This window comes from Cavia porcellus, unplaced genomic scaffold, assembly GCF_034190915.1.
Source record: "Cavia porcellus strain 051 isolate PalLab524CR breed Dunkin Hartley unplaced genomic scaffold, mCavPor4.1 scaffold_28, whole genome shotgun sequence".
Lineage (NCBI taxonomy): Eukaryota > Metazoa > Chordata > Mammalia > Rodentia > Caviidae > Cavia > Cavia porcellus.
In genome coordinates, this window is record NW_026947511.1 from 28,774,573 (window position 1) to 28,788,892 (window position 14,320).

The window sequence follows — 14,320 nt, forward strand, 5'->3', positions numbered from 1 at the left end:
TGAAGATAAACGATGGATTATTTACTGAGGATCACTGGGATTTCTCTTTGTCTCTGTCTCTGTCTCATTGCTCAGGTTAAGTTCAGATTTGTGATCCTCCTGCCTCAGCCTCCCAGAGTACTGGAATTAAGTCATGTGCCTCCAATGCCCAGCACAGCTTCTTACAATGTCTTTCCCCACTCCCAGCAGGCCCACCCACTTCCCCAGTAATGCCACCAATTTTTCCCACTCAACTTCTAACTTGACTGCTCTAGGAACAGTAGCTCTTTGCTCTGAAATCAAATTAAAATAACTTCTGTGCCAGCCACAAGGTCAGATGGGGCCATGCCGAGGCAGTTACTTCTGCCGACTTGCAAAACCAGCCAGCTCATTGCTCAGAACAGGGAGCTGCTTGCTAGGATGGAGTAGATGGACTTTGCTACACATACCGGGCAGCAGCTGGTACAGTCCAGCTGCTGGTACGGCAAGTAGTTTTCAGGAGGGTTAGCAACACATGGAGCTGTCCGCTTTGTGCCTCTTGTGCTTGACATGAGGCAAGGCCTTCCTGCTAGTGGGGTCGCTCTGTTCTGAGTCAGCAGGGCAGCTAACTATAAACACTCCAAAAAGCCACAGCTGCAAATAGGGTGACCTTTCACTGTGCTGGCCCCAGCCATAGAGAACAGTTTTTATTGCCAGGAACTTCATGGTGGTGGAAGGATTTGAATGTCTAGCTCTAAAGGCTGCAGCTTGATCCAAAGCTGGATGAGCAAACACCTGTGGATGCTGTTCAGGATGATGTTCCTAGGACTCAGAAATTATCAGAGCTCAGCCCTGGGCTGGGGCTGGTAGGCCTCTGCAGTCTCCTTGAGGAAAAGGAATGCAAAAGCTGACCTAAGCTGCCCGCACTGTTCTTACGCACACTCACATGCGAAATCCTGTTGTTCTGAAGTGTGCCTAGCACTTTCTTTCCTGTCCAGGAAATGAGCAGCTCAATCTGCTTTGCCCAGGCCCAGCTCTAGCAAACCCAGTACCTGCATGGGCCACGAGCAGCACTTTGACAGCGGAAGCTGCGCTGAGTCCCCCTCAGCTCGCAAGTCCCACACAACTAGGATCATTCTAAGGGGTGGGCCACCTGGGAAACTTGGATAGATAGCAAGCTGTCACATGGATTAGCGTTCTCCATAAAATGGCCTGCTCACTCCAAACAAAAACAGCCTTGCCTTGGTAGTGCCCAACACAGTAAAGCTGGTCAGAGAAAAGTGTCACCTTTGGGGCTCCCACATTCAGAAGGTGAAAGCTGGTGCTCAAATCCGTGGTGGCATTTTCCTATGGAAAAGCTTGGGCTCCTTTTTATTTCCTGCCACATGGGATCTGGGATTAGGCATTTTAGGATCCAGTGTTAAGAAAAAACAATTTAGACAAAAGGATATAGTTAGGCGTGGTGATGCATGTCTAGAATCCCAGTGCTCAAGAGGCTGAGGCAGAAGGATTGCAGTGAAATAAAATTTACTTTAAAAAAAAAAAAAAAAGGGATATAGCAGAAACTGGGTTTAGCAGGCCTTACCAGTTTTAGGGAGATTGGGAATAAGGCTCTGAAGACAATCTATGGTTCTGGTTTTTTGTTTGTTTTTTGAGATAGTCTTGCTATGTAGTTCAGGCTGGCCTTGAATTCACTCTGGCTCAGGCTGGCTTTAAACTCGGCAATCCTCCACCCTCTGCCTTGAGTGCCAGAACCACAGGTGTGGGCCCCCATGCCTTGCAGCTCATGAGCATTACCAACAGACTTGTTTCCCAAAATACTGGGAATAGAACCTAGAAGCTCCTCAGTGCTACACAGACACTGTACAGCCGAGCTATATCCTCAGCCCCAGAGCTATTTTGTATGAACACATGTACTATCAAGACCCCTGCTGGAGAGGAACCTTGAGGCCCTCATCAATAGCACACTTTGAGACTCGAGTCAATTGTCACCATGTTTTTAATAGATTTGGGTTGTGTCTGCCAAGCAGACTGACTTGGGGACATCGGAAGGCCCCAGCAAATGTAGTCCAGTGTGGCCAGTCCTCTTGGAGAAGTTCTCTCTGGGAGATCTAGACAATGACTTTATATATTTATGTGACTCATTAGCAGAGACCCCTCCTGGGAGCCTCTGGCCAGGGACGGCAGATTGCCACTAGCCAGCAAAAAAGATGTGGGGGCCTTGGTTAACCCATCCCCAGCAACAACAGCCAAATAAGTAGGTTTTGATCTCACACAATGATGCTTACATTTAGGAAGGAGACAGCGAGTCCACTGTGGACCACTTTTAAGAATATACAAAAGCTAGATGGCTTTGCCCCACCTCAGAAGTAAATGCACATATGCCCCAACTTTGCACACAATTTCAAGTTAAAAACAATTAGAAAAAAAATCAGGTAAAGAACTCTTGCACTTGTGCTTTTGCTCGCCACCATCTTCAGTGAGGGGAAGCTCACGCGCGAGACCCCTCCCACCCGTTCTTCTGGAGAAGGGCTTGGTGGACCCAGCAGAGCGGGCAGCCCTTCCTCTTTGGCCCTGGCATGCAGAGCCACTTCCCTCTGTTTCTCCTCCCTGGGTAGATGCTGCTGTGTCTCCTGGGAGCTTCCCAAACTAGGAGTGCAGGCAAATCTGGTCTTCTGCCGGGCTCCGTCAGAGGCAGCCACACTCCTCCACGATCATGTCTTTGTGGTGCTCCAGGAGCACCCTGCCATTGTCCACATACAACATGCTCAGAGGCTTGGTCTTCACTGGTGCGCAGCACGTGGAAGGGACACGGTGGGGCTGGTAGCGTTTCAGCAGACTCTGTAAAGGGGAGGCAGGAGATAAAGAGATATATCATCATTTCCAACAAAGACAAGAACTTTTACTGTGCTGCCTCTAAACCGGAGATTTTTTTAAAAATTTACTTGTGAGCTGGAGGTGTGGCTCCATGGCAGAGCACTTGCCTGGGGTGGGTGAGGTCCTGCACCCTAAAGAGAAGTCATAGGGCATAGTGACAAATACCTGTAAACCCAGGAACTAAGATAAGAGAATAGAAGTTCAAGGCCAGCCTGAGCAACTGAGTCCCTATCTCAAAAAGTGAAAAGATTCAGGGATACTCAGTGGTAGCCTATCCCCAAGTTCAGTCCTTAGTACTGGAATAAAGAAGAGTTGTGCACGTTTGGGGAGAACAGTAGTTAATTTATGTGTCCATCCTTCTGTTCTAGTGTAGAGTGAATAGCAGCTTTAAATGATTCCAAGAAACTCCTAGTTTAGTTCTAGATATGTACAGTAGAACAGAGGGCCAGGTAGAAATTCTTGCAGGATGTGCTTTGTTGGCCACAGAAGAGCAGAATGAACAAAAAAAAAGGCTAATACCCATTGCCATTTGGTTAACAGCCTCCTCCCTGCGGCCTAGCGAGTCTTGTCAGATCAGAGTCAGACTGGAGACTGGACAGTCTGGTCTGATGGTTCCCGTGGCTGTGCCAAGGTGGGTGGGTGGGGTGACGGGTCCTACATAGCTGCAGGAAGGCTTTTCCCAGCATAGCTCTCCCAGCCTGCAGTGGTTCCCCTGCTTATACACCCCAGATCCCTGAAATGACGGGAGGCTTGGCACAGAGGAAGGACTGCAGGTCCCAGAGATTTTGCTCCAGGTTTTATGGAGCAGAATGAAAACACTCTGGTCCCATGTGACCTTTAAGAGCAGGGCAAGGCCCCTCTAACATCAAAGCCACTATGTTAGGCTCTAAGCTCCCTCCAACATATTCCCCTTCCTGGCTCTCAAGCCTGTTCTCTCCCTCTACCACCTGTTAGAGCAGTGGTGGTGAACCCGTGCGTGGCAGGCGGGCCAGCGCCAGCTGTTCATTGTCACTGCAAGCTCTTAACAGTTTGTCATCACTGCCATGGACTATTCAATGGCACCTGACAGCAGCCCCTGGCCTTTCGCCTATGAAATGGGCAGTCAGCTACAAGTTTAGGTCGTGAAGTACATTGGCTAAAACAGTATCACTGGGCTGGGATGTAGCTCAGCAGCATTAGCACCTGCCCGACAAGTGCAAGGTCCTGAGAGTTCAATTCCCAATACAAAAAAAAAAAAAACACCCCACAACAACAAACCCACTATTATTGCAATTGTAGCCTGATGAACACAACCCCCACTTTATTGGTGAATCACAGATCCAAGTAATGTTAAAACAACATCAGACCCACCTGCTGCCTGCCCCCTACTATAGGCTGCTTGCTTACTATCTCATGGACCCTACAGCGTCCCTTCTCATTTCACAGGCAGGAAAATTGAAGCCTGAGAGAATAAAGCAATTTAAAATCATGCAGCTAACTAATAGAAATCAAACTATGCCTGTGCATCTTTTTTTTTTTTTTTAAACCGGTACCAGGGATCGATCTCATGACTACCTGCTTGCAAGGCAGGTGCTTATGCCACTGAGCTAAATCCCCAGCCCCTGCCTGTGCATCTTAAAGTCCAGATTTTAACTTCCTTTCCTAGAAAGTTATGGCTAGAGAAGAGCTGAGAACCTCTAATTCTATCCACAGGCCCTTAGGAGGCTGAGGCTGGATGATCATGAGTTTGAGACCAGCCCAAGCTACCTGATGAGTTTAAAGGGCAGCATACATAGTGAGACCATGTCTCCAAAACAAAACAAAACAAAACAAAACAAAACAAAAAAAACCACAAGGGAAAATCCCGGGGAGGCAATGTGTTCAAGGCATAAAGCAAGCATTCATTAAAACACAGCGATGGCTAGGTGGGCATGGTGGTACACAACTGTAATCCTAGCAATTGGGAGGCTGAGGCAGGAGGACGGTTGCAAATTCAAGACCAGCTTGGGCTACAAAGAGAGCTCAATCCCAGACTAAACCGTAACAAGACCCTGTCTCAAAAAGAAGAAGACAAAAACAAAAACAAAAAGACACTGTGATGGGTCATCTCCATGTCCTCCTGAGACCTCACACAGATGTGGCATATTGTAGGTCCTGTGGCTTAAGCCCCCCCAACCCACCCCCAGCCTTGGTGCCCCACCTGGATGTATGCGTGGTTGGTGGGGTGGAACTCCTCGCCCACAGGGTTGGGACACTCGCCCTCGCAGCGGTAGGCGTTGTACTGCTTGGGGTAGATGATCCAGGAGCCCCATCCAATCAGGTTGAAGTCAACCTGGAACTTGACCCTGCGACACAGCTGGCTTCTGTCCGGCAAGTGATGCCGACGGTGCCTGCTGGCCCTCTCCTGGGACAGCTGTCCCTCCTGGGCCCTCCAGGAGCTCTCTGCTTCCCACAGTAAAGTGGCACCACCCAGCCGTCTCCGCTCCTTGGACAGGTTGGAGTAGAGGATGAGGAACACATCCGTGACGGAGACGGTGACAGGTAGGCTGGGGGAGCGCGGCCAGCACTCTCTGGCCACTCTGGACATCTGCCTTTCCAGTGCTCCAGGGTCCTTCAGCCATCTGGAGAGTGGCTTGGTCACTTCCAGGACCATGCTGCCTGATGAAAAGGAAACCTGGGAGAGTGTGACAGTGAACAGCTCCATGTGAAGACGCTCGAGGCAGGCGGCTGGGTGCTGCTCTGTGTTTGGCTTGGGCTGGTGGAAAATCTGAATAGTGAGCAGGCCCTCTGCAGGGAGGTCCACGGGGTTGGCCAGCTGCAGCCGAAGCTCAGCCCATGCCAGATCCTCTTGTTGGCTCAGGAAAGAGAAGTCAAAAGCAAACGTCCAATTCTGCCCATCCATCTCTACACCTAGGGGAAACAAAACCAGGAAGGAAGCAGGGTGAGAACAGCTCCCTGCTTGGTCACCCATCAATCACCTCAGCTCAGGTTGCAGCCTGTACTCTGTATCAATCATTTTCATCCTTACCTCCTCTGAGGAGTCAATAGCATCATGAGCCCATTTTAGAGATGAGGAAAATTGAGGCTCAGACAGGTTGAGGGACATCCCCCAAAATATCCATCTTGTAAAGTGACAGAGCCAAGAGTAAAATTATGTTTCTCCTATTTCAACCTCCCAGAGTGCTGAGGTTACAGGTGTCCACCACATGCCCAACTAAATTTTAAATTTTATCAAATTCTATCTTCTCTGCAGTAGGAATAATAGTGCACTGGCTGTCCCTACTTATCACAGGGACCCAGGGCCATAAAGATGTTTGAAGGTTTACTGCTAAATAAAAATCAGGGATTTTTCATTAGAGGGAATCTAACCTACTTGTGAGTTGAGCTTGACAGTGAATTTCTCTGGGAAATCCAGCCTGTATTATAAAGGATAAGAACCACCACCACCTTCCCCCAGCCTCCAGCTGCTTCTCTCAGCCTATCTCCAACTGTCCTTTTTCACTTAATTTCCACTTCCCTCCTCATTAGCACCTGCAGGGGGCCATAACTAGCCCCTGGCTAGCAACTCTCCCCAGAGGTGTGGGGAGGACCCCTATAGCTTGCATTCCCGTCATTCCCCCTGATGCACAACCTGGCCATTTGGGGGTTAGGTGGAACACTGTGGCAACTCCTGGCCACCTGTACTCACAAGTCTGTGACTTAAAAATATTTTATCTCAAGTGCATGCAAATGGCCTTCTAGAGGAAGGCACTTTATCTTATACTGGAGATTGAACCCAGAACCTTTACACTCAGCTACTCCCCAGCTCATTTTTTAATTTTGACTCAGGAATCAATATTTTGACTTGCTGAATCAATAAATTGCCCAAGCTGGGCTTGAATTTGCATCCCTTCTGCCTCAGCCTCCCAGAGTGCTGGGATTACAGCTCAAGAGGATGGTCTCTCTGAGTAACAGTTAAGAGCAGGGGGCCTCAAAGCTCTCCCTGATTTGCCAATTACTGAGACTGATCAAGTTCCTTTGACTTGTGCCTCAGTTTCCCTCCTTGTAAAAGGAGGCAGATGGTAACAGTGTACACACCTCACTGGGGTATCACGAACTGACACGCTGCCCAAAGATGAATCAATGTTGTCCATCTTCCTCCTCCTCACTATTGGCTAGTCCCAAAAGTTAGCACCAAGGGTCTGGCCAGGCAGTGAGAGCCCTGGACAGCAGCACACAACTATCTGCAAGGCACAGGCAGTGTGCAGTGGCGCAGCCCGCTCAGAGCCTCCCAGATTTGGCTTTGGTCCACTTCAGTTAGAATGGGGGTTCCTAAAGTTGCAGCAGTCACCAACATCAGATACATGGAAAAAACTCATCTACCCAACTAACACAACAAATGCAAATGTGGTGGGGAGGGAGAAGGGGTCCACGGACACCCTGAAGCCCACCCATGAGATGGATTTGGGCTTGGACACAGGGCCCAGGGACACCTTAACCACCTCCAATTCCAAAGGCAAAAGTTGAGACTTGGGACATTGGGCTCCCCGCCACCTGCGGAGGTGAACCTCCACCAAAAAGTGTCAGGAGCTAATTACTATTAGCTGCTTCTCACGTGACAAGTGTTGCTTGTGCCGGCCTCCTTGAAGGCTCCCCAGGGGTATCACAGTTTGCAGATGAGGAAAAGGAAGGATCAAGGTGAAATTAAACCGTGGCCCAGATGCAAACTCAACCTGGCTGGACCAGTTCCCAGGTCGAGGTCTCCCTGAAGTCCACCCTAGAGAGAATGGGTGGGCTCAGGCCGCCTTCTCAGCCTCCTTCGCAGCAGGCGCCTCTCCCTGCTCTCACAAAATAAGAGCAATTCACAACACTTCAAGGTGGCCGGGACGGTAAACACTGTTATGCCTACTTACACACATAAAAGCCAGAAGAGCGTGGTCCCCTGATTTATTAAAGAAAAGCCAGACAGGTGAGGTGAAATGGTCACACAAGGAATCCGGGCGCAGGGTTTGAGGGACCGTAACCAGTTTTCCAAGATTCCCCAGTCCCTAGGATCACTGCACAAACCTTCAAGAACGTTCCTGAAGGAAGCGAACTGGAAAGTGGTGCCCTTCCCCCCTTCCACACCCCACCACCCGCAGCGCTCTGGTCTGCAGCCAGAGAGGCGGAGCCGAGCGCGCCAACACATTTCCCAATGCACAGTCTTCCAGGATGTCCAGTCCGGACGGTCCCCAGATGACCCTGTCGGAGAAGGTCAGCGACCGGCTCCCTCGAGGCCGTCCGGGAAGCTAGTTGTCCCCACCCCACCCCCGGCCTCGAGGGGCTGCAGGCGGCAGGTCAGATCACCGCAGCGGATGTGGATTGCGCCGCCCCGGGGAGGGCCGTCTGGCCCCCACAGGCCGAGGGAGGCGCGGCCCGCAGCGGCCGCCCAGGTGGCTGGATGTGGATTGCGCCAGGAAAAGGGACCCCAGGCTTGTGATGCTCCACACCACCCGCCCGCCGCGCCCGGTGCCCAGAACGCGCCGCCTGGTCCTCGGAGTCACACACCCTCAGGTCACTTTGCTCCCCAAAACACACCCTCCCTGTCCCTGTCCACATGGAGGCCCCGAACTCAACACTTCCCTTACGAGGCCCCGAGGCATCCTCAGTTCTCGAACTCAGAATCCCCTGCGCACGTCTTGGGTCTGCGCGCCCTCATCCCTACTGTTGCAATCCTTAGCCTTAGCCCCCGACGCCAGATCCCGGGGTCCACGCACCCTCCATCGCAATTAGGAAAAGGAAGTTCGACGAGACAAAACAATCATAGCCATCATGCCTTTTAATTAGAACTCCGCAGGTTTCCGTGCGGGGTTTACTGAGCGCGGTCACCTGGGCCTCTCCTGTCTTTTTATAAGGAAGGTGACGTTACCCGTTCTCCCGGTGCGCGAACCGAGCGCCCAGGTACACAGCTAAGTCTGCCGAAGCAGCCTGGCGCGATCGGACCCCACGCATCTCTCCCCACCCTGGAGACGGGGTCCCCGTGGGGTGCCCTCCCACGGCGCCCCGCCCCGTGCCTGCTCACTCGCAGACGCCTGGGGGGCCTGACCCTGTATGCGCGCTGTGAACCCACGACCCAGGCGTCCCCGGGGCACCGATCCGCAGCCGGCGCACTTGCGCAGTCCGGTGCCGGGAGCGGGCGCCACCTACCTTGAGCCTGCAGGCTGCGGATGATGTCGGCCCGGGGCAGCGGGTCGCGGTAGAGGCTCAGCATGTACGCCAGAGGGGACGGCGACGAGGGCTGCCCTTGAGCCCACAAGGGGACGGTGGCCACCGTCGCGGTGCACGCCTGGAGCAGGGCCCACCCCGCGTACAGGAGGGCCGGGAGGCGGTGGGTGCGCATGATGGGCTAAGTGGACCGGGAGCAGCGCCTCCGCCCCTTATATTCAGGGCAGCCGCCCCGCCCCCGCCCTCCCGGGGAGCTTAAGAGGCTATGACTCCCCCCTCCCCACGTCGCCCTGGAGGTTGCAGAGGCGCAGAAGGGACCCCCTCCCCTCCTCGAGCGAGCGCGACATCTGACTGGAAGACCTCGATGGGAAGGTGTGCCCAGATGCAGGGACGGGTCTGGGCCTCTGGATTGCAGGTCTGGGCGCCCTGGCACCCTGCTCCTCTAAACAGGGACTTGTTTTAGGGACACAGCAGGTTGCTCTGCCTCACTGGGCCCCCTTCTTCCCCTTCATATGGGGGGCTCATCAAAAGACGCGTAAGGCTTTGGGGCGAACCTTGGCTCTCAGGTCAGCGGCGTGGGTGTCGCCGCTGTGCGCTTTGTACTCGGAAGCATCACTGGCCTTAGGTACTCGCTGCAACCCAGGTGAGCTCCGCAGGAAAGTCCACGGGGAGGATGCCGGCTCCAAATACGCAAGTGCTGTCCCGGGGAAATAGGCACCCCGAGAAACTTCTCCTTTTGAAAGGGGAGTGAGTAGCAAAAGCTGGAGCCCGGGGTGTAGCCGGCTAGGAGGGGTTGGGGGACAGGAGAAGGGTGTTGATCCTGGGAGCAGCAGGCTGTGTCCTCAACCTAGGCCACATCCTGCGATTCCTGTCTGCGTTGGGAGAATCAGGGACACCTGGGTTCAGCTCAGACTCTCTCCCTGCGCTCCTTAAAGGCCCGAGTGATCTCCTACAACGCTTCCTCCCTAGGGAAGGTCAGGGCTAGAATTACCTTTAAAGAAATGTAAATGTCTCCCCAAAGTCTGGCCCCTCTGTTTTCCAATGCTGGCTGGCTTTCTTCTATCTCCACCCGCCTTCTCCTTTTCTGTCCTTGACTGGCCCATTAACGGCTGGCTAACATTTACTAAACAGTTACTACATGCAGGGCCCAGTGCTAAGTGCTTTACAATGCCTCCGCTCTTTCACAAGATGCCTCCAGCTAGAAAGAACCACCGGCTCAGAACTGACCAGGTGTTAGAAAGTAGAAGGAAACTGGGGCTTGTGTCCTCTGGGAGGGGCTGTCTGACCCAGCAGGAAGGGGCCTTGCCCAAGAGAGGGCTCAGGTCCAGCTGGATCCCTGTTCCTGCCTTAGAGCCACAACTATCTTGTTCATGGTGCCCTCCACAGTAGGTCATGGTCAGGACCCAAATCTGAGTCAAGTCCACGAATCAGTGCATGGCACGGTTTTCAGACCTACCAGAGGATAGATAAGCATCTTCTGGTATGCTTTTAAAACTATTGATTCCTGAGTCTTAGCCAGACTTTCAGAATGAGAATTTTTAGAGAGGGTGTGGTAATCTATCTACATATTTAGCAGGCGCTCCAGGAAGGCTTTTCACAAGACTTTGGAAACTTAAGTGGGCTCTGTAAGATTCTACTTGCAGTTTGAAACCTGCCTCTAAATTTATTTTCCACCTATGTAAAACTGAGCTGGAGATAATCTCCCATATAGATTAAATAAAATGAATGTAAACACATTTTGCAAGCTCTAGAACCTCACATAATTATAAAGGTTTATATGTAGCGGTATTATTATTAGAGTCTTGTGGTTTCTACTGCTCCAGCCCCCTCCCCAGAGGCAGCAGGCATCCCCAACATGTGCATGCGAAGGACAGTGGTCAACGCTGTGGGGCCCTCCCTCCTGCACAGCAAAAATACAGCGAGTTACCAAGGAGAAGACAGAGTCCGTTCCAAAGATCCCAAATGTCCTAGAAGACAGGCAGTCCCTCTAGGAACACAAACAATCAGCATAGCAACACACACACACACACACACACACACAAAGATAATAACACTAGCTTATATTGGAGAGTGACTACATCAGGGTTATCATCAACTCCGTTTCAGAAATGAGTAGAGGGAAGTGCAGAAGGAACAAGATAACTTGCTTGGGTCACAAATACACCAGAGGAAACGGCCAGTACGCGAAGGGCCTATCTGCTTGTCACTATGCTTTGGCCCCTACTGCTTTCCCATATAAGAAGGGGGCCGTGGACTATGATTTTTTTTTTTTAAAGTTCTCAGAGTCTTGTGTTTCTCAGGTTTTCCAGGGTCAGCTGCTGCAGACAAAACTTGCTTCTGATGTGTATTGGCCTAGAGCCTGGCGAAGGCCTGGGATTTCTCTGTGACTGGCAAGAGAGACTGGGCTATTTGGCAATGCTCATCCGTCTCTGAACTCATCCATCTCAGAACCCTGCAGAAGAACCAAAGGTCTGGAGCCTCTTCAAGACAGAGGCTGTCATCCTTCTCATTTTAAGGGTCATGAGTTAGTCCAGGGTCTACTTCCTGGGTCCTTTTCCCAGGTGGGGAATGACACTTTCATACTTCCTCTGCCCCAGACAAACTGACCCACAGATCACCTGACCTGGGAGATAACCTTTGAGGCCACTGCAGCCGGCTGGAGGGTGGACAAAGTCCCTTGAAGTTCTCAGTGTTTTCCGTTGGGCTGCTGGGGACCATGGCTGAGTGCTTGGGTTCTGAACTCGGGCCTCTGAGAGATGGGGTCTGGATCCCTCTTTCTCCCTTACTGGTACATTAGGATACACGAGGTCAGTCACTGCCTGAAAGTTTCTCCTAAGGCTGAAAGCCGAGATAGACAACAACATCTAATGACCGGGAGTGCATAAACAGTAATGTGTGTGTAAAGATCAGATTTCAGGCAGACTAGGGATGCAGCTCTTGCTTACATGCATGAGTACCTGGGTTTGATTCCCCACAAGGTAGAGAAATAAAAGCATGTTGGATGTATCATTTGTTCATTCGTTCATTCACAGAACAAACCTGCTCTTGCAGTGAATCTCTGGCACACTCACTCAGGCTAGGCTGCAGTAATGGTGAACCTATGGCACGCCGTGAAGTGTTTGTATTACTGAAACTTCTAAAAGGTTCGCCAGTACTGGCCCAGGGTCTCAGGGAATCAAGGACATATGTTTCATGAGCATTTCCTATCTGCCAGGTTGGACACTGACTGCCTTCACATGCAGTTGGCCCTCTTATTTCTAAGCGTTCTGCATGTGTGGGTTTAGCCAGCCTTGGCTAGAACCCATTCAGGATTGGGGACATTGGGTCTGTCCTGAACATTTTGTGTCATTATTCCCTAAGCAATAGGGAGTAACAACTATCTACCCAGCATTTACATTGCATTAGGTGGGCAACCCCCTGGGCACCCCTTCTGTCTCTCTCAGGCAGAAGCTTTCTTTCCTTCAATAAATATATTCTGCTTAACCTCTGTTGTTCCTAAAATTCATTCAATTTTAGATAGAGGACATATACGGGACATCTAGTAGGTTGAGAGTTTCTTTCCCCTGTATCAGTTGGAGGTCTTACACCGAGATCAGATGGAGGTAAGAGTTTGTTTTTGTTTCATAGACTCTGACTGGGATTCATTCAGGTAACAAATTTTTATGTTTCAAATTTTGCTTTGTTCCCAGCACCTGGGAGGCTGAGGCAGGAGGATCACTGTGAGTTCGAGACCAGCCTGGGTTGCAAAGTGAGCTCAAGGCCAGCCTGAACTGCATAGCGAGACCCTGTCTCAAAAAGACGAAAAAAAAATTTTTTTTTTGCTTTGTCTTTGCTGGTTGCTTATGATTACTTGTGATAACTGCTGGTGATTTGTCTTTGCCTATTGTTTAGAATTGCCTTGTCTCTTGTATAGTTTTATTGCAATAATGATAAGTCTAAATTAAAACACAGCAAGATTATAAGGTCATGCTATTTCTTTAAAGGGACACTTTAATCTGATTTTGTTCTTGCACATGTGTTTGAATTGTTACTAACTTTACTGGTACTCCTTACTTTATTTAGACAATATTGCTGGAGAGAGTAATGTTAGTACACTGTATGAAGTGTTATAAGTAGTCCAGAAATACCTTAACGTGAACAGGGGGCGGTATATAGGTTGTACTCAAACACTGCCATTTTGTGTAAGACTTAAGCATCTGCAGAGTTTGGTACCTGCAGGGGCTCCTGGAACCCATCCCCATGGATGCTCAAGAATAGCTATGTGTCAACCACATGGAAGCCACAGAGGAAGAGTTAAATAGCAATGGTTTTGTACGGTGGATGAGGACGTCTGCCTCAACCCATCCCCCCAGTGATGGCACAGCTCCCAGTACACAGGAACTGAAGTGTTTGCCCGGTGATGGAACACTCTCGCCCTTCACGATTTCTACTGATTCTGCTGTACTTTCCAGGAAAACTCCTATGAATCTGGCAACACAATTTAAAGTCTCCTCTTCTACAAGCCCCTATTCCCAGTGTCATGTCTCATCTCTAGTATGTAAATGTCCTTTCCAGACATCAAGAAGTCACAGGTGGGGCTTTTCAGAGGTGACTGGATCTAGAGTGTGTGGTGCTGGGATTAAGCATGTGATGCTGGCAACATGGGTGTGTGATTACTAAAAGGAGTCCACTGATGGGTTTGGGGTGGTTCTGGGTAGGATTAAGGGTGCCTCTTCCTGGGTGTGAGTGCTACCCGGCCTAAAGGTAAGACGCCTAGATAGAATATAAGGGACAGAGAGAGGGCAAGTATAGTCACTTGATGCTTGCTGCTTTTGCCTGCTTCTCCTCTGTGATACCCCCTGCAATGCCACCCTGCCTTGGATGCCACCCAGCCAATGATGGACTAAAACCTCTACAAACTGTGAGCTGAAACAAAACCTTTTTTCCTTTAACTTTGGGTGTTGGGAATTTTGTCTCAGCAACAAGAAAATTTACTAAGACACCTATTTGGCAAAGTCTTCTTTCTATGTTAAACAGCATGGAGCAAGTGTCCAAAGTCCCTTTGGTGACAGCCACCAAACAGGCTCGCATGGCTCTCTGTGATCTGGACGCAGAGATGGGACCCAATCTCCCCCCAGGTCCTCTGTGTCTCAAGTGTGCTCTAGCTCCACAGGAACGCTGCCCTTCCCTGCAGTTCAAAGCTGTTCTTCCTTTGCTGTGAATGACTCTGCCCCTTATTATCCGCAGAGTCCAGCTCAAGGGTCTCCTTCCCTTTGCAATTCCCTCCTTCAAGCTCTGAGCCCAGTCCTTCGTTTATGGGCTGAGGTCCTTGAGCCCCACTAGG

General features: G+C 50.7%; 1 protein-coding gene and 1 long non-coding RNA gene across 2 annotated transcripts; one reads left to right on the forward strand and one right to left on the reverse strand.

The window, feature by feature from the left end:
* Window positions 1-1,939: 1,939 nt before the first annotated feature.
* Window positions 1,940-9,173, reverse strand: Nodal (nodal growth differentiation factor). Its single transcript, XM_003473735.4, has 3 exons — window positions 8,980-9,173; window positions 5,015-5,724; window positions 1,940-2,799 (listed from the first exon to the last, which is right to left on the reverse strand). The coding sequence occupies exons 1-3, from the start codon at window positions 9,170-9,172 to the stop codon at window positions 2,647-2,649; spliced, it is 1,056 nt and encodes a 351-aa protein (XP_003473783.1). The 5' UTR covers window position 9,173; the 3' UTR covers window positions 1,940-2,646.
* LOC111757973 (uncharacterized) lies at window positions 9,151-13,929 on the forward strand. The gene is made up of 4 exons (XR_002792225.2): window positions 9,151-9,640; window positions 11,298-11,466; window positions 12,514-12,599; window positions 12,687-13,929. It is a non-coding gene; the product is annotated as an uncharacterized LOC111757973 (long non-coding RNA).
* The last annotated feature ends 391 nt before the right edge of the window (window positions 13,930-14,320 follow it).